Source organism: Hordeum vulgare, chromosome 2H (assembly GCF_904849725.1).
Source record: "Hordeum vulgare subsp. vulgare chromosome 2H, MorexV3_pseudomolecules_assembly, whole genome shotgun sequence".
NCBI lineage: Eukaryota > Viridiplantae > Streptophyta > Magnoliopsida > Poales > Poaceae > Hordeum > Hordeum vulgare.
This window is the reverse complement of record NC_058519.1, coordinates 57067698-57092582: the sequence shown is the minus strand read 5'-3', so window position 1 is coordinate 57092582 and position 24885 is coordinate 57067698. Positions and strand designations below refer to the sequence as shown.

Here is a 24885-nt window from a genome sequence, read left to right as displayed (position 1 = left end):
GGTAGTAGCCCGAGACCCGGAAAATATCGTCAGATATTCTTCCGACCCGTCTATGACGGATGTTGCTGCGTTAGCTCATGTCTAGCCTGCATCTTTCCATGTCATGCTTTGTGTTGCATCGGTGCTATTATTTATTGTTTCTTCCCCCTCTTCTTACCGGTAGACCCCGAGACTGACGCTGCTGCCGGGTACATCTACGACCCTGCCGATCAGTCCTTTGCCGCAGAGCAGCAAGGCAAGCAAACTCCCCTTGATCATTCCTATATCGCCTATGTCTTTCTTCCTACTGCTTGCATTAGTATTTTGCTACTGTTGTAGTTAGCTCCTATATCTGATGCATAGCCTGTTTTCGATGAACTGCTACTTTCAGTCCTGTACTTTTAATATGCTTAGTATAGGTGGAGCAGTCATCCCCTCAGACCCCGTAGTTCAGTTGCCCCGCTTGTTTTCAAATCTCGATCTTTGATCGACGAGCCAGACCCGACACAGCACATTCACCCCCCTTTGTTGTACGACGCTACAGAGATACTATCGGGTACCGAGGGTGACACCTCGCTAAGTACTCCTGATGATATCTCTGTAGTATAGCTAGTCGGTCGTGGTTATCGAGGGTGATTCCTCTTTCACCATTCCCGATGACGTCTCTGTCGTGCAACCCCGCGAGTGTGGGACCCCCGAGGGTGATTCCTCTAAGCCCACCTTGACGGGTACATCGTTCGGGATCCAACGAGGGTGATACCTCGGATTCCCCCGATGTTACAACCACACAGTTACTCGACCATGTTACTGGGATCATTGGTGATTAGTTGTAAGACGGGTGGATTCCCGCGAGACTGTGTTGTTGGCCTAATTAAAATGCTAATGGATTTGGGTATTTGATCTGGGTTGGTCGGAGACCTTTTCGCACTAACCGGCTACACGGGAAGAATTATGGGTACTCGGCGTCGCGGTATCAGCCGAAGCTTTTCAGATGCCAGCAGTGTAGCGGCGCGCGCCCGAGTGGTCCCGAGATGCATCGCGCTTGTGATTAAGGGATGCTAGGACTGACGTCGGCCGCCCACGCCACGTGCAGGAGCGTGAAGGGGAACTGGGCCCACGAACCCTTTGTGCTTAGGATTTAGACCGGCGGGCTGGCCTCTCTGATTAGTCTTAGGTGGGGCTGCGACGTGTCGATATTCCGAGGCCGGGCAGGACCCAGAAAAGTATGTCCGGCCAGAGTGTTATCGAGCGTGACGGGACATGTGGTGCACCCCTGCAGGGATGAAAATTAACTATTCGGATAGCCGTGTCCACGGTTACAGGACGACTTGGAGTTGTGCCCCGATCTTATACAACTACAATTGTTACTTAACTGGAATTAGTTTGCCTCGGGATTGCTTCCTCGCAGGGAATCGAGGGAGGATCTTTAGGCGTGACCTCACTTTAATTTTGCTGCAACAATATGACTATTATTGTGTTACCCCCCTGTTCTACTCTCGTCTATTGCTGCAAGACCCTGAAGATGCTAGTCTTCGATAGGACTAGGCCCTTCTCTCTCTATTTTCGCATTGCTGCAGTCAGTCCACATATAACCCCCTTCTTTGATACTGGTGCATAATTAGAATAGTTCTGATGTAAGACTTACGAGTACTTTGGATGAGTACTCACCGCTGCTTTGCTCCCCCCTTGTTCCCTTGATCCGTTTGCTGCGACCAGATGATGAAGCCCAGGAGATGGAGGTCCCCACCGCCGACGACTGCTACCCCGACGGTGCCTACTACTACGTGGAGGCCGCTGATGATCAGGAGTAGTTAGGAGGTTCCCAGGCAGGAGGCCTCGCCTCGTTCGATCGTTGTATCTTTTGTGCTAGCCTTCTCTAAGGCACCCCATGTTTTATGTCTGTACTCAGATATTTGTTGCTTCCGCTAACTCGTGTGCTTATCGAGCTTTCGTATTCTAGCCCTCGAGGCCCCTGGCTTGTAATATGAAGCTGATGTTATTTTATTTGTGTCTAGAGTTGTGTTGTGATATCTTCCCGTGAGTCCTTGGGTTTGATCGTACGCATTTGCGTGTATGATTAGCGTACGATTAAGCCGAGGGCGTCACCGCTTGAGAAGAGTCCACCAAAGACACCTCACCTAAATGGTCTTGCAGAGAGAATGAACAGGACACTCACACAGAGGGTCACGGCTATGCTGTCTCATGCTCATTTACCTAGTTATTTTTGGGTTGAAGCATTGATGAATGTTATGTATGTGGTTAACCTATCTACCTCAGTTCCTCTTTTAGGTGATATTCCTGAAAGAGTTTGGTCAGGGAAGGAGGTATCATATAAGCACCTGAAGGTCTTTGGTTGCAGAGCATTTGTACATGTCCCAAGGGATGAGAGATCCAAGCTTGATAGCAAGACAAAGCAGTGCATCTACCTCAGACAACCAAGTGAAGAGTTTAGCTATAGGTTGTGGGACCGACCAAACAAAAAATTGTGAGAATCCGAGATGTGGTGTTCATTGAAGATGAGATAATAAACGATATTGGGAAACCAGAGAAGCCAATGACCAACACACCTCTGGTTGATATGGATCCAATCCGTCCTCCTCTCGTGCATGACAATCATGGGGGAGATGATGACATTAAAGACAGTGGAGATGCAATTGACCAAGGTAGTACAAGTCAAAGTGACGAGCAGCCATCAAGTGAGGATGATGAAGAAGTTGGTAATGCCAACGAAAATCCACCTGATTCACCACCTGTACAGCAACAAAGAAGAAGTGATAGAGCTCACATTCCTTCTTCTAGGTATCCAACACATCAATATGTGTTGATGACTCATGCATGCGAGCCCTCATGCTATGAGGAGGTAGTAGCAGATGATAATAAGGAAGAATGGTCAGAAGCCATGCAGGATGAGATGAAATCCCTGTATGAGAATGATACTTTTGAGTTAGTAAATCTGCCAAAGGGCAAGAAAACACTCAAGAACAAGTGGGTGTACAGAGTGAAGACTCAAGAAAACACCTCACACCCAAGGTACAAGGCCAGATTGGTTGTGAAAGGTTTCAGTCAGAAAAGGGCATTGATTATGATGAGATATTCTCTCCGATGGTCAAGATGTCTTCAATCCGAGTTATGCTTGGCATGGCAGCCACCATGGACTTGGAAATTGAACAACTTGATGTGAAGACTGCATTCTTGCATGGTGACCTATATGAGGATATATACATGGAGCAGCCAGAGGGATTCATGGCTGCAAGCAAGGAGCACTTAGTTTGCAAACTGAAGAAGAGCTTGTATGGCTTGAAGCAAGCTCCTCGACTGTGGTACAAGAATAAGTTTGAGTCTTTTATGACTGGCTTGGTTACCATAAAGCACAACCTGGTCATTATGTCTTTATGATGAGGTACGCCGAGGGTGACTTCATTATTCTTTGATGTATGTTGATGATATGCTGATTATTGGAAATGGCACAAAGATGATTGCTCTCCTCAAGAAGGCATTGAGTAAATCATTTGCCATGAAGGATTTAGGATCAGGTAAGCAAATACTTGGCATGAAGATCAAAGAAGCTACTTTGGCTCTCACGGGAAAGATACATTGAGAAGGTACTTGAAAGGTTCAATATGAAAGATGCAAAATCTGTTATCTCTTTGCTTGAAGGCCATCAAAAACTGAATTCAAAACAATATCCTACAAGTAAGAAGGAGAAAGAAGAAATGAGGAAAATACCTTACCACTCTGTTGTGGGCATTTTGATGTATGCCATGGTATGCACTAGGCCTGATATTGCCTATGCACTTGGAGTTGTTAGCCGGTTCATGACAAATCTAGGTAAAGCCCATTGGGAAGCACTGAAGTGGATTCTCAGGTATCTCAAGGGAACTTCTACATTCTGTTTATGCTTCGGAAGTGGTGATCATGTATTGCACGGCTATACAGATGCAGATTATGCAGGTGACAAATATTATAGGAAGTCCACATCTCAATACCTCATGACTTATGCAGGGGGAGCAGTGTCATGGCAATCAAGATTGCAAAAATGTGTTTGTACATCAACTACAAAAGTTGAGTACATAGTAGCAGTTGATGCTAGCAAGGAAGTTTTGTGGATGAAGAACTTCTTGCAAGAGCTCGACATGAAGCAAGAGAAGTATGTTTTGTTTTGCGACAGTCAAAGTGCTATCCACATTGCCAAGAATTCAGGCTATCACTTTCGAACCAAGCACATTGATGTGAGGTATCATTTGATTCGAGGTGTTGTAAGTTCCAAGTTGCTGAAACTTGAGACGATCCATACTGACGACAATGGTTCGGATATGATGACCAAGATATTGCCAAATGAGAAGCTACAAGCATGTTGCAAGGTAGCGGGCATGGCGGTGCCCCTCTCATGAGTCGGAGGGGAGATTTATTGGGATATCCTCCTCATGCGGGCTCTAAGGAGATGACCATTTGAGGCCTTTTAGGTAGCCAAAAAAAGATGCACAAGCCCACTACCCATTAGGGTTATGACCTAGGGTCATTTTGGCCTTTGCACGTGAGTGAATGGGGATGATTTATCCTCCATCCAACAGCCACCACCTAGCGTGAGGAAAATATGTTCAACCTTCATTGGAGAAGAAGATAGAAAACCAAGTGAGAAAGGGAAGAAGATAAAGATTGAAGGAAGAAGCAAAGGGAGCTCCTCCCCAAGGTTGTGATGATCCAAATCCACTACCTTGTCTTCTTCAAGCTGTGGTTCGACCATCTTTGGTGAGATTGTTCCAATCCCTAGCTCTTGAGCCCCAAATCTTGTTGTGTTCATCCAAGATTCATAAATCTTGATGTATGAGATCCTCTGGTGCTATCTAGAGAAGAAACTTGTTGTATCCCACATTTGATAATAGTGAAAGAGGATTTGGGTGACTTTGGCCCGTGGTTTTTTCCCCTCAAGTTGATGGGTTTTCCACATAAAAATATGGTGTTTTTTTGTTGATGCTTGCTGATGTTCAAAAAATTACTCCTACCACAAGACACTTGTCTGAGGAGCGTCTTGTCTGTCGAGTAATATTTTTCCTTCATATATGCTCCTGCACATGTTTCCTTCTGTGCTAAGCAACGATTTTTAAGTTAATACATGATGTTGTGCTGAGATTACTTTGACCTTGTTTGGAACCATAATAGATTATGATAATCTGGATTATGCAGATAGATTATATAATCTGGTTTATAAAAATAATCTAGGTGAACATGTTTGGAGGTCAGGTTATATAAACTATAATTCAGGTTTTACATTGCATAATGACCTATCTGCCCTCTGTTTTTTTAAAGAAGAGGGTGACGGTGGTAGGAATGTGATTATCTCCAACTTTACAAGGGAATGGGTCATTAGCAATACATAATCTGATTTTAGCTGGTATAGAGTAGATTATGAGTTTTTATTAATCTATCCATCTAGTTTTTATAATCTACACCATAAGTTGTCCTGTTTGGAGATAGAATAGATTATAAAAACTGGATTATATAATCTGGATGGTTCCAAACAGGGCCTTTGTTTTCTTTGCAGTTTTCAGTTAATTACAAGTGCATTTGTGTGATAATTCCCAACAATACATTGATTTGTGTGGAAAAGAAAATATGTCTACATTTCAAACCAAGTTCTGTAGTTGGTTGCTAAATTATGTCAGAAATACTGGTCCGGTGCTTTGACAGCTGCTTTCTACAAAAAAGAAAAGGCAAGAGATACAAAGAAAAGGGGGTATACAAAAACAAAAGCGAATTACCACAACAAAGTCACCTTTGAACGGGCACTGACCACCACAAGCTTAACTTACCGAACCGTGACAGAAAAGTTTACCTTCCCTTTGGCGGAGAAAGGAGCGCGGGGAAGTTTACAGGTACCCAGACCACCCGCTGCGAGATCTCTGCCACTCGCACGGAGATCAGAAAATGCCTGAAAACTTTTGTTTCCGTGGATACTCCTGTGCCTGGTTCGCCTCTCAGGCTACGGCGAAAGTGACAAGATTCAGCCGGCCATCGGCATGCACGTGACGTGATTGTGCTGTCTCCCTGTTCAAAGCAATCCTTTTTACCGACAGTGTATATACTACTCCTACTCCGTATGAAAACTGTAATTAAGCTTACTTTCAGTTTTCTGGGACTCGAGGTGCCGGGGAGATCATTGCTGATTCGCTTACCTGAATGTGGCCTTTTCACGGCCGTGCAGGATGATGTGAAAAATGATTGCAGGATATGGGACAATATGACAGGGCAATGTATAGCCACTGATTTGGTCCTACTCCGGTAAAAAGCCACTAATCCAGAATATAGTACTCTGTATTAGTTTGGGATATCAAGTACTACCTCCTATTCATAATAAGTGTTGAAGTTTTAAATTAACCGTACTACCTCCGTCCAAGTGTATAGGGTATGCGCGTAGTTCTAGTTTGTTAATTTAACTAACTAAATACTCCATCCGTTCCTAAATATAAGACCTTTTAGAGATTGTACTATAAACTACATACGGATGTACATAGACATATTTTAGATTATAAATTCACTCATTTTGCTTCGTATGTAGTCTTCTAGTGAAATCTCTAAAAGGTCTTATATTTTAAAACGGAGGGAATATATATTATATGTAATAAATAATATATCATTAGATTCATGTGGGAATGTAGTAGTTCAAAACTGTGACATTTATTTCGAATCGATGGAAGTAGTTGACAACCTGACATTTATGAAAGAAAATCATCATCTGAAGATTTACGTTGAGTCAATGACCCTAGCAATCAAATATAATCTAGATTTTTTTTGTGGGAAAATATAATCTTGATCTTAATTACCTTGTCCAAGACTTTGGGAGTGCCTAGAGTTCAATTCGATCGTCTCTCTTGAAAAAATAATAAGGAAAAAAAGCAACCAAAAACAAAAGAAATCCAGTAACACTGAAACGTCAGATTTGTAGGATCCTAGAGCAAAAGATTCGAGTTGTTCTCTCTCGAGGGTGCCTTAATGCGGCGCTTACGTCATGAGCAAACATTCACTTGCGGAAACCTCTCGCACAACCCCTTCAAAGGCTTGCCAGCACGAGCGACAAAGGAATGGGCCTCTAGGTACTAAACACGAAAGAAATGCAAAATCTGAATAAAAATTTTATAAAAAACTTTAAAGAAAATTTTCCATGAAAATCTAGAAATTCGTATGTATATAATAGTAGCTAGCAAAAATATATAAAAATTGTCATGGATTAGCTGATAAAATTGTAATGGTATACTCGTTAAAACCACCACACACAAAAATACCCACAAAAAGAAAAATGACATGATAGAGTGCAACTACCAATATTTTTATGGTCTAGTGAACACACGTACCTACCGAAATTGAAATGATTTTCCATTTTCCATGGTTTATGAAAAAACAAAATTACCATAATATTTTCCATTGAACTAAAATACATGAAATATTACCAATGTTACATACAATAATACTACCATGGTCTAAATAGTAAATTGTCGTGGTGTACACAATGAAGTTGCAATGGTACCTACAAATAAAGCACCATGATCTAATTAATAAAATTGCCATGATCTAAAATAAAATATTTCCATGGTATAGATAAAATAAACGTCGTGTTACCTACAATGTACTTAATAAAATTGTCATGGTGTAAAAAAATTGACCATGGCCAAACAAAATAAAGTTGCCATAGTGAAAAAAATCCATGGCCCAAATATTAAATTTGCCATGGTAAAAAGACTGGACATGGTAAAAAAGACTGGACATCGTAAAAGAATAAAATATCCACCATAAAAGCCATAAATTTGCCACGATCCGAAAGAAAGAACTTTGGCATGGTCCAAACAGAAATTTGGCACAGTCCAAAAATATCATGTGAAAAATACATTTGTACATGATGGTAAATGTGGATAAAAATGTTTAGGAAATTCTGATTTTGGAATGGCCACATCGGCAAAAATTTAAGAAAATATTGTTTTAAGAAACACATGGCAACTATTTTGGGGAATTCGTGATGCGCACGTGGCAAATATAGGGACCGTATTCTTTGAAAATATGTAAAATTTATGAATTTACCAACGCCATATGTCAAGTTTTATGAATTCTATCCTCTAAAAGACCTGGCAAGTTTTGGGGGGAAATTTAAATGGGTGCACGACAAAATTTAGGAGATTTGTTCTTTAAAAACAAAAATATGGCAAGTTGAGCAAATTGCCAAGGACACGTGGAAAATCTGTATTCTTTGAAAATATGTCAGATTTAGGATTTTTCCTTTGACATATGACAAGTTTTAAGAATGTTGTTCTCTAAAAAGATATGGCATGTTTTTGGAAAAGTTAAAATGGCACATGGCAAAAATATGAATTTGTTCTTAAAGAACAAACAAAAGATGTCAAGTTGAGAATATTGCCATGGGTAAATGGAAATTTTATAATTTTGTTCTCTAAAAACATGGCAACTTTTTAAAAAACTGTAATGGGCACATGGAAAATTTAGGGATTTTGTAAATATAAGAAAGAAGGCAAATTTAGGAAGTTGTCATGTTACGTTTAGTAAAACTGTCAAAGTGCATACACTACATTTTACATAGACACCTGGGAAATTTGGCATATCACATAGATTACAGAATAATTACCATGTTATATTAAATGAATCTTGCCAAGTGTATATAATAGATTTGCTATGAGCCATGAAAAAAAATCTATAAATTTGCCGTTTGAAAAACAGTAAACTACTAAACTTTAAAGATTGCCATGCCATCGGAAACCATAACACTATACTTGACTATTTTGTCAAAGCGTTTGTTTTGCAATACAAAATAAAACGAATTAGCAATGACAAAAAAATATTCATATATTCTCAGGAAATCTATCTCTCGAGTTTGCTATGTACCAAAAGCAAATAAGAATATATTGACATAGCGGCATTTCGCTGGTAAAATTCATGTTAAGAACATATGCATGTCAATGAAAATTGCTAGTGGCAAGGAATACTTTATGAAACCTATGTGTTGTAATAAAAGTTGTCATGGCAAAAACCCATTTCAACACATATGCATTTCAATACTTTGTGAACATACACTTTGTTTGCCTCTTGAAGGACCGTCTCAATCACCTGCCTCACGGCCCGCAGCCACCCCCTTTGCAAGGAGAGCTTGTCGGCACTCCCACATCGCCATCATCCGTGATGAGAGTGACGATATCTCCGCCAGGCGGAATGTGGTTCCCGGGGGGAGAAAAAGCATCCAACGACAAGGAGAAGGGAGCCACAACGCCAAAGTTTTGGATGCTTCTGCGTGAAGGGTGTGGCCTATGGCGAACAAAGCCCCGTATGTTTGGGATGTGATGGTTGTTCGCCCGACAAAGCAGGACACGAGCCGACGCAAGAAAGAGCACGAGGAGCAGGATGACTTGGGCGCGCCTTAGCGAGAGAGCCGTGGCGGTAGAGGCGAATTCGATTTGTATAGGAGAAGTAGAGAGAAAAACGGAGAAGGCATGCTAGTGGGGGGGGGGGGGGGGGAGGTGGGGAGATTGGATGGGGGAGTGGATAGGATAATGCGCTTGACTGATTATATTTGAGCGAACGTACGTGTTTGTTGAAGTCTCCGCTACCGTTTTATGATTTGTGTGTCAGTTAAATAGTTCGCTCGAGAATTGTTTAATCCCGATGTCAGATTTATAATATTTCTGAAACCACAAAACTAAAAGCATCATAAATCGTCATGCGTAATTGAGCTATAACTATTCCTCGATCCATTGAGAAATAACAAACCCGCGAGAATTTTGGTGCAACAGTGGAGCTACTATTGCAGTCAACCATTTCCATACGAAATAGTAGCCATGCCATTTTTCTGTTACATAAATTGCAAATTAGCTCGGCGACAATAAAAATACTTTGTCTGGTATAGATCTGCACACCACTACCCTTAAAACGGATGTCATCCAACTGGGTGTAGCTTAGATCTTCACCTTTTTTTTAAAGAAATCAGTCCATCAAGGTTTAAGTCTTAAAATTAACATCAATGCTTATATTTTTCTGTATTTTATTTCAGTCTTTTTGTTGATGTCCATGATCATTCCATGGAATGAGATGTCCTTCACGACCACGAGGCGCCGTGTGGACTCAAGATGTCGTGCTCTATATCCATCGCCCACCCACTTGACTCACTCGAGATGTTTCCAAGATTAACATCGTCACACATCAAATCAAGGAGTTCCATATCCATCCACAAATCGCTTTCCCCGCGGTTACGAAGGAGACGCACACAACAAAACACGCGCATTCACATGACACGAGCGCCTCCACCAGTCACGCGCCGCTGCGCTGCCATTGACGAGGACCGCACCGGGCACAAACCAGCGAGTGGCTCCCACTAAACTCACACACGGTAATTAATCAAACGCCCCCGTGGGAACAAACACACCAGGTCCAGGTCCAACTTGCTCTCCTCCTCACAACAACAGGCACATTACTCGTCTCAGATTCCCCTCAGCAAACCCGCCGCAGAGGAAGCACCAAAACAAATGGATCGCCATCAGTTCGCTACGGCGCCACCAGCCAAAAGCTCACCCAGCTAGCATAGCAAAGCCCTCCTCCATCCATCCATCCAAACGGTGGTGGTCCTTCAGGCCAGGCGGGCCCGGCCCGGCCCGAAAGCCGCCCAGCCCTGCCCCATCCAACTCGGTGGGCAACTGTAGCAGGTAGAAATAACAAGCAAGAAAACGTTTTTTTCTACAGAGAACATCCCGTTGTTTTATTTTATCCCACCGCTGTATCTGCGTCGCACCTACTCTACTCTGCTCTCTCTGGCCGGGTCGCACCTAATCCCTGCCTGCCCCTGCCGAAGCCCTCCCCGACGGCTCACGCGATGCCAAGAGCGGCTCTCGGGAAACGTATCGATGCTCTGCGCACCGTTGCTGTTTCTGTTGATGTTCCGTCTTAATAAGCTGCCATTACAGTTTTACGGGTGTCACATTGCAGCATGGTTGATGGCCGGGATGGATGGATGCGCTGGGCAGTCAGTGCGGCCCGGCCAGATTTATCATTTATGGAATTGTACCTCGTAGATTTATTTGCTGCGTACAACAATGTTGTTGCCGCCATGAAAACTGTCGCTTCCCACCACCTACCAGATACAAGTACGCCACGAGCCCTCGTGCATGCCATTCGGAACTTTTTTTTTTTTTTTTTGCTTCAGTTTTAGTGGTTGGATCGGTCTCTGCTGTAATAACATTCCGGTGAGCCTTGTGTGGCTCGTACGTGGAGTATGTATATATATCGAACAAAAAGACGTGATTAGACGATCGAACCATATAGTGGATGCATTCTTTTGTGGCAAATGCATGGAGCCCAGGAGACGAACCAAACCAAGCTACCAGCCGTAAAGCATCGGCCATGTGTATTTTGTGTTGGTCACGCTTCATTTCCCAACCATTTTTGTGCCCAAGGAAAAACGAGGTGGCGATCTAGTTTAAGGTAATAGATGTCTAGATCCATCCAGAGGGGCAAAGGCAGGATAAGGCGGAAAGGTTAATCTAAAGCAAGTGTGGACAGCGCGGCATCGTGGCTAAAGAAATCGAGAAAGCTTTCGGAGCAAGCTCCCCCCACCCCACCCCTACCCTACCCCCCACCCCCCGCACAAGCACAACCAAAGTGGAGTGGACTCCCCCCAAACTCCTCGCAGACCGGAGAGAGAAAATTTACACAGAGAGAGAGAGAGAGGGGAGAGGAGGGAGGGATCACGGCGGGCAGGCGGGCAGCCCGTGTGTGCGTGCGTGCGGTCGCGTAATCGCTGTCGCATTCGCTCCTCCACCTCCACCTCCACCCCCTCTCCTCAGCGGCAGCGGCACCTCCGAAAAAACCCGAGCACCAAATCCTAACCACCGCCTAATCCCCGCTGCGCGTCGCGGCGCTTCCACCGCACGCCAGATCGGTGGCGCGGGCCTGGATCCAATGCGGCCGCCGCTGCTTCTGTGCTAGTGGCTGCTGCGGTGGCGGCGCTGGCTGGCTGGCTGCTGCGGACGATCTGAGGAGGAGGAGGAGGCGCGGCGGGGATGGCGGCTACGGCGGGGGCGGCGCCGAGCGGCGGCCCGGTGAGTGGTTTCCTCCCCTCCTGTGTGCGCTCCCTCGCCCTCGGATTCCTCGCTTGCGTTTGGGGGAGATGCTGTTTTTTTTTGGCGGGGGGATGGGGTTGGGGTTTGGGGTATCTGACGCCGCCCGGCCGGGAGATGCTCTGCTTTGGCGTGCGGGCTGGTGCTTCACTGTTTCCGTTTGTGGAATTTTCGGGGTTGAGCTCTGGGAGGCGAGATGGGGCCGAGGAGCAATGCGGCTCAGGGGTGGTGTCATGTGTGGCTGCTCTGATGCGAAAGGCAACAGAGCGATGGATGGTGCGAGCTTGCTGCGGCCTCTGTTTTTTTGGCTGAACTTGAGAGTGTATGTCCTAGTATTGCTCAACCATAAGCGGATGGGCCGCAGGACCGATTTAATTTCGCTTGGAGTATAGCTGATTAGTGATTAATACGGCACATGAATGCCGATGGAACTGTTTGGAGGTGGTTACATTTAAGGAAAATAGGTGCATTCAAACGAGGAACTGCTTCTGTGTGTCGAATTGGTTTCAGGGATGTGCCCCATTAGATAAACAAGGATTTGTAGTGCACGGGGATTTTAATTTCAGGAGCATGGTCAAGAATTTGCTGTAGTTTTTCCTCCTTCCGTTTTTGCACGCATAGGGGAACAAGCTGCGTACATTCATTCGGCTATTTGGAGAGCTTCCACCCGTTCCGAAATGAGTGACGTCTCATTATTCAATTTGTTCATTATTCAATGTATCAGATATGTAGGTTCCTGTTGAACTATCGCTTTAACAGTGTTACGTTTATATCTGGGTAATGAGTACCCAGTTGACTGACTTCTAAGCATTCAAGATACTGTTATGTGTTATCATTAACTCTTCGTGCTGTTTCTGACATCAAAATTACCTCATAACCAGGTATTTAAGAGTGGCCCTCTCTTCATATCATCCAAAGGTAAAATTGTTTACATCACACATTAGTTAACTGTCCTTTTGGGGTCATAGCAATGCTGCTTACCTTATTCCTTTTGAAGCAAAGCTACGTATATAAGTGTCTACATTAAGCATTTACACTTGTCTTTAGTACCATTGTTAAAAGGTAACAGTAGTGACTTTCTTTCTCTTTGTTCTTGAAAAATCATCATCAAGAAGAAATGGATTATATGCAGAGCTAAAACATATATGTCTTGTTGATGCTGCTGCTGAAGGTTTCTCTGTATTAGTACAAAAAATAAATAAGATGGGGGCTAGATCATGACGAGTTGCTTGTATTTTCTCTCGCTCGAGAAATCACGAAAGTCCCGTGCCTTGAATTGTTAGAAAGAAGAGTTCATAATTACAGCCCAATACCCATACAACACTAAGCAAGAGCACTAGTTCCTGTTGGCAGGATCTGCCGTAACCCTGTCGCACCTGCTGTTTCTCAAGACCTTGCTTCCACCTGAATCTGTATGAGCAAGCACACGATATTTGGTTGGTTTCCATCGAGGACACATGCATTCCAGCTGAAAAGCATTGATACGGTGACACGGACACGGTGACACGCATACGGGGACACGGGATACGGCTTTTTCCAAAAACAGCCCATCGGGGACACGACAAGTATATATATAAAAAATATAAATATCCATGTAATATAGAGTTAAAGACAGAAAAAGAGAAAGAAATACTGCTCCATTTGTTGTCTGTTGCCTCCTATTTCAATTGAAGTGCTTGATTGACCATCCAAACCAAATCCATGTCATTGCATCGTGCAAAACACATCAAACAACAGTCTATTAGAGAGATAAATCATAATAATCTAAAGTGGTACTTGACAAACAGCAAAGAAGTTTGCTTACCCAATCTGCAATGCTAGCTCCCAATAGCTCCCAATACTTCAATAGCATTTAGAAGCATAATACAAACCAAAGAACCAGACTCCAATAGCAAACAGTTCAAATGGCCTTAGTCTAACAATTTAAGAGTGCATTACATAAATGGTAGAAACATAAATTAAATAAGCTCCTAGACAGCTAGGCTGATGGCTGAAGCTTGATGGATAAAGAGACTCAAGTGAGAGAATCTATTATCTCCTCCTCCAAAGCTGGTTCATCAAGTGAAAGATCTACACCTTCAAGCATGCCCACACCACCAATGAACCAAGTAGCAGCAGCAATAAACATTCAATCAGCAAGGATACAACAGGAACTACAGCAAGCATCAAAAGCAACACCAACCAACAGATTCATAGCAAGTCGATTCATACAGATGAAAGAAAGAGGTCGAGGACTCGAGGTTACCTGCTCCGGCTTGGTTTCCATTGAGGGGAGAGGCGGTTGCACTTGGGGAACAACGGCGGTTAGGTGCAGGAGGCGACGGCGACTCCATAGGAGCTGGCAGCGACGAGTCCAGTCCAGCAGCTCGCGGCGGCGAGTCCAGTCCAGCAGCTCGCGGCGGTGGCGAGTCCAGGAGCTGGCGGCAGCGAGTCTAGGAGCGGGGAATCCCTATTTCTGGTGTGGACGAGGAGGTTTCGAGCGACGAGCGCTCCTTTTGTATCGCCCGTGCATGAATCTGCAAAAAAAGAACAAGTTTTTCTGTCGGGCCGAGGCCAAGTTTGGCCTCACGTGTCCGCTACGTGTCCTGTACGTATCCCAGCCGTGTCACACCGTTTTTTTTAATTCGTATTTCGTGAAATACAGTGGCATACGCGTGTCACAGCGTATCTCCGTGTCCTTCCGTGTCAGCACCGGGATTCGGCTGGTTCTGCCGTGTCCGTGCTTTTTAGCATTCCAGTGCTTCCAGATCAACCATGTGGTGAGCTGTCTCATGATTGCCGTTCCATCCCCTTGAACCGTCGATGCAGAACTGATTGCCAGCCTCCACCACTCAGAAATGTTGAGTTGCTTGTATTCACATCGTGAATCCGTTGGTTGAATTGGACTGTAGATTGGAGCCACAGATGGAAATGCATCAATTCATAATACCATTATGGCATTATAGTTAGCTGTGTTTCCTGTCCATGTGGGGAAGTTCCACATGGGGCCCATTCCCAGTTTCCTTAACATGTTTTCAACATCACAGCCATCCATATCTGTTACAGGCCCAAAGTAAGAGAGGGAGCTATAGGTTCTATATTGTTTGTGACCAAGTTAGAATCTGTGTTGTTGGTTTCCTTTTAATACCCTTTCTCTTAATAGTTCCTGAGTCTGCCATAAATTTTCAAGTAGTTTAGTTGTATCCTGATACCTGACTAAAATTTCAGTCGTATCATGAAATTAAAAATTAATACAATTAAATAATTTTCTATGAGATATTCGGAAACCCTAAACCGAATCTTGTATAGGGTAATTCTCATAGTTTATTTCTCATTCTAGTTATTCGATTTGTTTGATTTGCGCTTAATCCCTCTACTATATGGGTTATGTCATGAATTTTTATCAATATAGTATGTGCATATTCTTATCATTAAAAGGAAAATCAGAATTTTTCCTATTTATATTGTTATACAGTTTTATTTTTCTTTTACCTGAAAATGAATGTTGCTTATATGATTTCCAGGAATCGGATGGAAATCTTGGAAAAAGCGTTGGTTCATCCTCACCCGAACATCGCTGATTTTCTTCAAGAATGATCCTGTTAGTAATTTAATTTTTGCCCATAATGCGGATATAGATATTATGTATACTGGAAAGCATAAATTAAGAAGATTTATCAGACCAGAAATTGTTTTTCGTTTTGCTTTTTGGTCCAATATTTCGGAACTGGATCTAGTATAATATCCAGCTAGATGCTTTAATCATATCTTGGTCACTGCCAATATGTAATAGTCTGGTTTGTTGTTCTAACTTTTTTCATATGTCCTGACATGTATGTGTGTATACCAAGATCAATATCTTGTGCGAGTATACACTGTCTTGAATTTAGTGCTGAATAGCTGAATGGTTACTTTGGCTTTGCTGTTTCCAGTCTTCTTTTAGAGTGGTACTTTTTTGTTAGTTCAATCTCAGTGACATCTTCTCAGTGCTTGCTGCTTGATGTGATTGCAGCTTTATTTCTTTTGTTCTGGTTTGCACCAACTTCTCATGTGGTCCTTCACTTGAAAAGTAAAAAAAATATACCGAATTATGTTCAGTACTTGATGCTTAGCTGGCTTTAACCTGCTTATTCTTGTTCTTGCCCTACTTACCCCGTGAATGCTGTTTAAGGGAACTACTTGTTAGATATATTGTACCATCCATTCATTGGTCCGTCTTATGAGTTAATTCTCACTTCCTTGACTTATGCTTGTTCTTGACATTGCAGAATACCTTACCCCAAAGAGGTGGTGAAGTGAATGTTACTTTGGGAGGAATTGACTTGAATAATTCTGGGAGGTACGTGTCCTAGATTTTCTTCTTCTTTAGTTTATATTTTGGTTCCTTTTGCAACAATATTGTTGTGTTAAATGTTATTCATGGCCAGTGAAAAATGAGTCCTTGTTCTTTTGCTTTTTTCCCGGTGTCATACTAACTGTATTTCCCGTTCACAGTGTAGTGGTCAGGGAAGACAAAAAGTTGTTGACTGTCCTATTTCCAGATGGTCGTGATGGTCGTGCTTTTACCTTGAAGGTATATATTTTCCATTTAACTTGGCAGATTCACTTCAGCAAATGCAGCTTTATACATTTAATTCTCCTTCAAAAGTTAAATGGAACGATCTGCTACTTTTAACAGGCAGAAACATCTGAAGATTTGCTTGAGTGGAAAACGGCATTGGAAGAAGCTCTTGCACAGGCTCCAAATGCAGCTCTTGTGATCGGACATAATGGGATATTCCGTAATGACACACCAGATGCATATGAAGGAGCAACTCCAAATTGTTGGTTTCTCACACTATGTTATGACTTATTGTTACTCATGACAAACCCAACCTCTGATTGTTCGTTCATACCTCTCCTCTGATGGCTGCAGGGAGAGAGAAGAGGCCTACCAAATCCTTGGTTGTTGGAAGGCCAATTCTTCTTGCACTAGAAGATATTGATGGCAGCCCTTCTTTTCTGGAAAAAGCTTTGTGTTTTCTTGAGAAACATGGTAGGACTAAAAAGAATCAACTATCACTAATGTTTGGAATCGTCTGCACTTCGCATTTGGTAGTAGTATGCTGCCTCATCAACCAATCTGGAACATTTAACCAGAAATGTGAACATCTCTTGCAGGGATAAAGGTGGAGGGAATTTTGCGTCAGGCTGCAGATGTGGAGGAGGTTGACAGAAGAATGAATGAATATGAGCAAGGTTTATGTCACTGCATAGTTGACATTTAGGACAGTCCTGTTATTAATTGGTGGTGTTTCTGGTTTGGTAGTTTTCATGTCATTATACCTATATATTTCAATTAGGGCACCTGTTTCTGTTTTATTCCAGGAAGGACTGAGTTTGCACCGGATGAGGATGCTCATGTTATCGGTGATTGTGTAAAGGTACTTTGCTGTTATTCATTTGTGTCGTTTTTCAAGGATCATACAAGTCAATAGAGTTTCAATAGTTCATGTTCTGCTTGCCAACTGTATTCATGTGAATATACATCTGCAGCATGTTCTGCGAGAGCTACCATCTTCTCCAGTGCCTGCTTCCTGCTGCACAGCATTGTTAGAAGCTTTTCGTAAGTGCTCTATTCATGTTAACCTAAATAGGTCTTGCAAGAAGATGTCTGTTAGGGTAGTCGATGAGGTTATAAGTTTTTACCATAACTTTGAAAACTATCAATAAATATAAGAAAATTAACTGTTTTACATGATATTGGAATAAACATTTGCAGTATGTTAGATACTGTATTTAACCGTGCATTAAATTTTATTTAAGAATACTTGGAGTATTTACTGCTTTGCACTCGTATCCTTGACTGAGTTACCAAGTACATCTTTTTAGAAGCATGGAGGCCTTTCTTCTGTGCACCTTTCTATGTTAGGAAAGATATGGATTCATCGGCTATTGAAGCAGCATAAGGCCATGGAGGAGCATCTCCACCTTGCTGCTATAAAGTGTACATCACTAGTTTTGAAGGAACTACTTCAACGCTGCATTAGATGTCGTTCTAGAGGCGAATATATGCCGATATGGCAGCAGGAGTTCAGTCCAAAACTCCTAGAACACAAGATCTAGTCCAAGATCTTAGATAAGAACACGAACTTCTATTACAGATAGGGTGGGGTTACATAGTCTGGTTACAAATTACTGTAGATGTGATGACCTCGATTTATAGAGCTTTGGGAAGCCTTTACATCTCAACTTCTACATATAGCTGTTAAGCTTCATGCACTATCCAACGCAACCAAAAGTTCGAACTGATGGAAAGGGCTAGTGCAATCCACCCCCTCTCACGTGTGACGGGGAAGACAAGTCAACACGTGCAACCGGAAGAGAGTGCCGGCGCGTGAAACTCACGTATGACTCAAGAGGCCTCTACGTGGACACAAAGGGGGGCTACCAGCAATTTTTTAAATAAATTGCAAAAGCCAAGACTTGAACTCAAGACCTTAGCTCCGATACCATGTTAAGCTTCATGCACTAGCGAACGCAACCAAAAGTCCGAACTGATGGAAAGGGCTAGTGCAATCCACAGATACTGTAACAATAGCTAGAACACTCTTGAAAACATTACTTAAGATTCAGTATTCTACTCGTAGCTACAAGACTTAAAACAGTAGTTAAAGTCAAGAAAACAAAACAAATACTAGGCTGGAGTAGAAGTAGTTAAATGGATTTGACTTCTGTTCCTTTTCTTTTACTTCTCTCTGTTGTTCCTCATCAGCTATATTGTTGTTGTAGGATAAAAGCCAACTTTAAAGGGTACATCGGACTCATAGACTAGACAAAAAACAGTAGCACTGAACCTAAACTATTTGAACATCTGACTACTCTTGGAACATTTGGTACCTTAGCAAGTAGAATGCCTGTATCATGGCCATGGATTGAGACTATCTTATCAGAAGCTGCAGCTTAACAGAGGTAGTTAATATATGAAATTTTATAAGCTTATTTGCTTAAAAAGATGTCTGCAGAAACCTAATGATTAGTATTATCTTAGTTATCTAATGATTAGTGTTAATTCATATTCTGCTCTTTACCATTTCTTTTCACTTCTATCATCCTTGTTTAGGTCTGGAGTGTAAAGAATCTCGGGTAAATTCGATGCGTGCAGCGATGTCTGAGACATTTCCCGAGCCTAACAGGCGGCTGCTACAGAGGTTAGTCTTCATTTTTGGGTTGACAAGCAACACCATTTCCTTACCAGTAATCAAGATAATTCTTCAGTTAGCTCATGAACATGATGTTTGCAGAATTTTGAGGATGATGCACACTGTTGCTTCTCATACCACTGAGAATCGAATGACTCCATCAGCGGTTGCTGCTTGTATGGCTCCTCTATTGCTGCGCCCACTTCTGGCTGGTGAATGTGAGATGGAAGATGACATAGACATGAGTGATGACAATTCTGCTCAGCTTATTGCTGCTGCAAATGCTGCTAACAATGCTCAATGCATTGTCACAACTCTATTAGAGGAATATGAGAGCATATTTGATGTAAGTTTACCTGATGCTATCCCAGAGTTCATTTTCCCGATGATGCTATTCTGGACAATTTAGGCTGACGCATTTGCTACTGGTCTTCCACTTGCCGAGTTACTGTAAAGGCTGCTTATCATAATGTTTATCACTTTTACAGGATGAACATCCTAGGTGTTCCCTCTCACCTGATTCTCGAATTCAGGATAGTGGAAGTGAAGAGTCTACAGATGATGAAACTGTGGATGCCAAAGATAATGGGTTTCATGATGCAGAGAATGATGTAGATCAGGAATTAGATGAGCGTATACTGAGTGGAAACTTGAGTGAAAGCAGTGCGCGTACTGGTGCTGACCTCTATGACTACCAGGTTTGATATGGTTTGCAATTTTGAAGTTTCTAGTATATAAATTTATGGCTTGATAGCAATCGTACATTTGCCTTATACTCCCTCCATCCGAAAATAAGTGTCTCAACTTTAGTATGTTTTGGGACGGAGGGAGTATATTTTTCTGATAGCTAATAAAATCGATTTGCTTCCAGTTTCACTGATGATGTATTTTTCTGCTTGTTCATAGTGTGTTTCAAATTTTGGCTCCAATACTATAATCTTATAGAGCTTTTTCCCAGCTCCTTTTCCTGTAGAAATTTCCTACCTAGCCTATCCTCAGTTTATACAACATTTTATTAACGTTTGTGGTGTGAAGTTCCGAATAGTCCAGTCCGAAACTAACTTGATTTTCAATATTATTCGGCTAGCAACTCTTTTTGTGTCGATATCATGATGTGGTTTTTTCCTTTCTTACTCACCTTAATGTGGCACCACAGGTAGACCCTGGTGATTCAGACGCCGAACGTTCTGTCACGGATAAGGCTTTGGAAGCAAAGTCGGATTTAAATGATGTTCCACACAGCCATTTAAATCAAAATGGAACGATAAATGTCCAGAGATTGCCAAATGGAAATGATCCAACAATTCTGGTTTCCAATCATGAGTCTCCATTGTCAATGGGAGAGATTCTTTCGTCTTTGGATGCAGGAGTTCCTTTACCTGGTACTGGAGCTGAACATTCTGTAGATAGGCAGTCCATCAAGTCCAATGAAACTCAGTTACATGTGAAGCGTTCTAATATTTGGGGACGGAATAATGTAAGCGAGTCGTTACCTTCTGTTGTCTTCCTCAATATGTTAATGCTAGTTCAGTGAATTTCATTCCGTTGACTTCCATCGTTTTCTTGTATAACTATTTATGGTTTTATAGGGGAAACCATCACTAGAAATACACTCCTCTAGTTACTCTTGAAGAAGCATCTGTAGTTGTCTACTTTAGCTTTTGTTTTGACCATGTGGATTTAAACATGTGGTTTACGCAGGCAAGAAAGAGCCAGCAGTCTGAGTTTGTTGATTCATCGGGTGAAGAAGAGTAAGTTCCTAGTCATTTCAAGTACTAATTCCTCAACTTAAAATTTACATGACTGTTTCCTATAAATGGTCAGAATTGCAGAGTTCAATTTTGGGTGTGGCTAGGTCTCAGTCGACTGAGACTTGACCAAGTCTCAGTCAAGTGACATAATATGTAAGAAAGAAAAAAAGGAAAAAAAAACTGGAAAGAAAGTTTTGCATGGATCTCAATGTAAGATCTCACGAGCATCGACTGAGACATAACCAAGTCTTAGTCTACTGAGATTTAGCAAAACCGTTCAATTGTTGTGTGAGTTTGTTATATTACTAATACCGTGCTCGTAATTCTGTATTTTGATGTTATTGTCTTGACTGAAGATTTCCATTTGATCAAAATATGTAGTCACCACTGTGTATGATAGATTGTTGTAGAGTGGGCCTATTGAGAAAGTTGTTGCTATTTATTTAAAAGTTTCTGTGCTATCTTTGTGGCCTGTGGTACCATTGATGGGTGTGGCCATGCTTGTCGCGTAGCTTTTGACTTTTCATTGGATCACATATAGCGACATTATCACTGAAGAGTTGATTTTGTACTTAATTATTTCACTTTGCAAACGTACCTTTCAGGCTTGCTATCCAAAGGCTTGAGATCGCAAAGAATGATCTGCAAATCAGGATTGCAAAAGAGGTACAAAAGGAATACATGTATTCTTTAATTGGGCCTGTGATGTGGGGGATCTTGCAAACTAACTGAAAATTCTTCTCAGACTAGAGGTAATGCAATCTTACAGGCTAGTTTGGAAAGAAGAAAGCAAGCACTGCATGAGCGCCGTTTGGTGCTGGAACAAGATGTACGCCACATTCTACCACTATATGAATCAACTACATTTCACACTTTATATGATGGGAATTTACCCATAATTTCCATTTTTGTTAAGTTTACTTTTCTTGCCATTTTTGTTCAACAGTATCCCATTAAATAATTATAAAAAATGTCTGGAGGATTAAATGTCGGCTTGATACTTTGCTTGATCGCAGTTGTTTGTACCTGCAGGTATCAAGGTTGCAAGAGCAGCTGCAGGCTGAACGGGATCTTAGAGCTGCATTAGAAGTTGGATTAAGCATGTCTTCTGCACAATTTTCTGGTTCACGTGTTATGGACTCAAAGGTACTGAAATGTCAATCTAGCAGCTGGCCACCAGTTATCGTACTTTCAGTCTTTAGTGGTGTCTAACTTCTTTGTCTTAAGACAAAGGCAGAGCTTGAGGAAATTGCTCTCGCAGAAGCTGATGTTGCAAGGTTAAAGCAGAAGGTTGCAGAGCTGCATGTCCAACTTAGTCAACAGCGCCAACACCAGTATGGCTCTTTCGTAGACGAGAATGATCATTATCAGCATCGTCCAAGTCATCTTCCACAGTAAGACAGTGATTGTTGTATTACTCATGATTAATAATTCTGTTCCCTTTCCTTTTTAAGGGCATACAACATGGTGTAATCATGTAATGTCTCCAAGCTGCTAGGATATATCAAATTAGAAGTCTGACTTATCAGGCCCAACCCACCCTTAGGTTGTAATATGTGAGTGATGCTTCAGTCAAGCCAGGCTATCAAACCAACCTGAAAATTCAAATAATAAACAAATGTTGCTGTACTCTAGAGTGGGGTAGCACATTTTAGAATTTGAACTTCAAAATGTATTAGAAGGGAGAAAATATTACTTGTTAACTATAGCATGTGTCAGTATCTTTTCTATTATCCTGTTCATTTATATATACTCTTGGCACAGAACAAGTTTGAATTTGAAATTTATACGAAGGTGATGTAAACTGGGAAGTACATGAATATTTTGTTCAAGCATGAGATTTCTTACTTCTGGATATAGCGGGTTACACTTGCACCTGATCGTTGCCATTAAACTAATATGTACAATTATTTTTAATATTACTACCTATAGGCGGTATTACAAAATCTCCACCAAGTTTTGTGCTTAGTATTTTAGTAACAAAAGCAGGATGTTTTGTCTTAAGGTATTTTATCAGCTTAAAACATACGGTTTTTGAGTTGAATGTGTTTCGTTCTTGATTTGTTCAGATTGTAAGTAATATATTAACAATTGCACATATTTTATTGCCAACAGGAGCTTTGTTCAACCAGGGTTTGATACGAAACTTGCTTTCTGTAATCAAGAAAAGAAGCAGAGGAATGAGGTTTGATAGAACACCCCCATCAATCTACTGTACTACCCTTTAGAAGTCTTCCAACCAGTTAGCTGTATTAAATCCATTTTTCATTGCATTTCCATAATAGTTTATGGAGCTATGTTTAGTTGTAAAAGGGTGAGACAACAGTGAATAACTTAACTGGTGTGATGTGACACCGGTGTTGCCTGGCGATGATACTAAGAGAAAGCCACACTAAAATTATGACAGGAGAACTTGTCGGGCGCATCACACTGGAAAAGTATTAAACAACATGTGCTGACTCAGTCTTCTTCGAAGCCCTTCTCCCGCAAGCACTCCATGGATGCCTCTTCGAGCGATTCAAGGGAGGTATCGTCAAGCATACCAGCGGACAGCGGCTCAATGTCTGCAAACAATCCAAGAGCAACGGAGGTAAGGCAAATCATTGCATCTTACGGTCATACTGTAGCTCATCACTCCTTTTAATGGCGGCCAAGTTGTTTGACTCTCTTATTGTAATGCAGGCTATCGAGTATGGTCGGCAACCGCCCGTGCCGTCATCCACCCTGGTTGAGCTGACAACCAGACTAGATTTCTTCAAAGAACGGAGGTCGCAGTTGATGGAACAGCTCCACAGTCTTGATTTAGGACATGGTTCCGCGCCCCATGGTTTTCAGTACAAGTCTTCGTCCCCTTGGAACAGTCCGAGGTAGGAGGTTTTGGTTTCTTCTAGTTCCATGTTTGTATATTCTTGGTAAAGGACATTCATCCCTTCTTTCGTTAGTTGTAGCAGCTGCTGGCGAGAATGTATATTCCTTTTCTTGTTTATTTTTTTTGGCTGTGCAGCAACCTCATCCGAGTGTGATTTTGTAATGCTTTTGTAATGTAATGTATGTACGTAACGATTTAAGGGGTTAATGCTTGTTTTGAGAGCATCTCTCACATATGATGTGTAAACGCGGCCGTGCCCAAAAATCCCGCGGTTTAGGTCCAAAAACGGCTTCAGAAGATGATGTATCTGCATGCAGTGATATAATTCTTTTATCATGCCCAAAATAGAGGTAATAGCACTGGGATCCTAGAACTTGCACACAATGTGATGGTTTGATCCTAAAACTAGCAAAGTACACCCATTTCATCCTAGAACTTGCTTCTCTTGTGTAGTTTTAGTCCACAGCCAATTACAATGCGTCAAGTGGACAGAGTGGGGCAGTGTTGGTGGTTTTGCAAAGTGTGGTTTTGCAAAGTGACCCTTCCATTTGTCACTTATTAGTGAACACCTGTCGACCATTTGCATTAGCACCTGAATTAATTAAGGACTCTCTTCTCTGCTTACTTACCCCCGGTGACCTCACACTCGCTGGAGAACTACGAGCCAGCTCCACGGCACCACAAAGATGGGGAAGCTCATGCGCAGGGCCGCACGGCGGATGTCGCTATCGCCGGTGACCCGCAGAGACGATCTCGACACTCCTCCGGCGAATGCTGGTGCTGTGACAAGGGGCTCAAGCGCTGCCGCTGCTGCCGCACGACGTTGCAGTCACCACTGCCGCTGCCGATCATACCGCGCCATGGCAGAACCACGGGTGCTCCATGATGCCGTACGTGTCAATGCGCGTGGCCGGGTTGGGGTCGAGGATGCGGCGCAGCGCCGGCGAGAACCAGTTCGGGCACCGGAACCTGCCGTCGTAGATCTTGCGGTACATGTTGATGAGGCTGGCGTCGTTGAATGG

General features: G+C 42.3%; 1 protein-coding gene across 1 annotated transcript; it reads left to right on the top strand.

The window, feature by feature from the left end:
• Positions 1-11628: 11628 nt before the first annotated feature.
• Positions 11629-24096, top strand: LOC123424924 (rho GTPase-activating protein 7-like). The gene is made up of 22 exons (XM_045108610.1): positions 11629-12065; positions 12965-13001; positions 15587-15663; positions 16331-16401; positions 16557-16635; positions 16741-16885; positions 16978-17097; positions 17223-17300; positions 17430-17485; positions 17598-17667; positions 19165-19252; positions 19346-19589; positions 19732-19941; positions 20400-20720; positions 20945-20994; positions 21600-21660; positions 21740-21823; positions 22027-22140; positions 22222-22388; positions 23110-23179; positions 23402-23584; positions 23677-24096. Exons 1-22 carry the CDS (start codon positions 12027-12029, stop codon positions 23863-23865), a joined length of 2553 nt encoding a protein of 850 aa, XP_044964545.1. The 5' UTR covers positions 11629-12026; the 3' UTR covers positions 23866-24096.
• Positions 24097-24885: the final 789 nt, after the last annotated feature.

Bases quoted from the DNA above. Each gene is read 5' to 3' on its own strand.
- LOC123424924 (XM_045108610.1), top strand. From the start codon at position 12,027: ATGGCGGCTACGGCGGGGGCGGCGCCGAGCGGCGGCCCG. The intron at 12,066-12,964 runs GTGAGTGGTTTC...CCTCATAACCAG, and splicing joins CGGCGCCGAGCGGCGGCCCG to GTATTTAAGAGTGGCCCTCT. The intron at 19,590-19,731 runs GTAAGTTTACCT...TCACTTTTACAG, and splicing joins AATATGAGAGCATATTTGAT to GATGAACATCCTAGGTGTTC.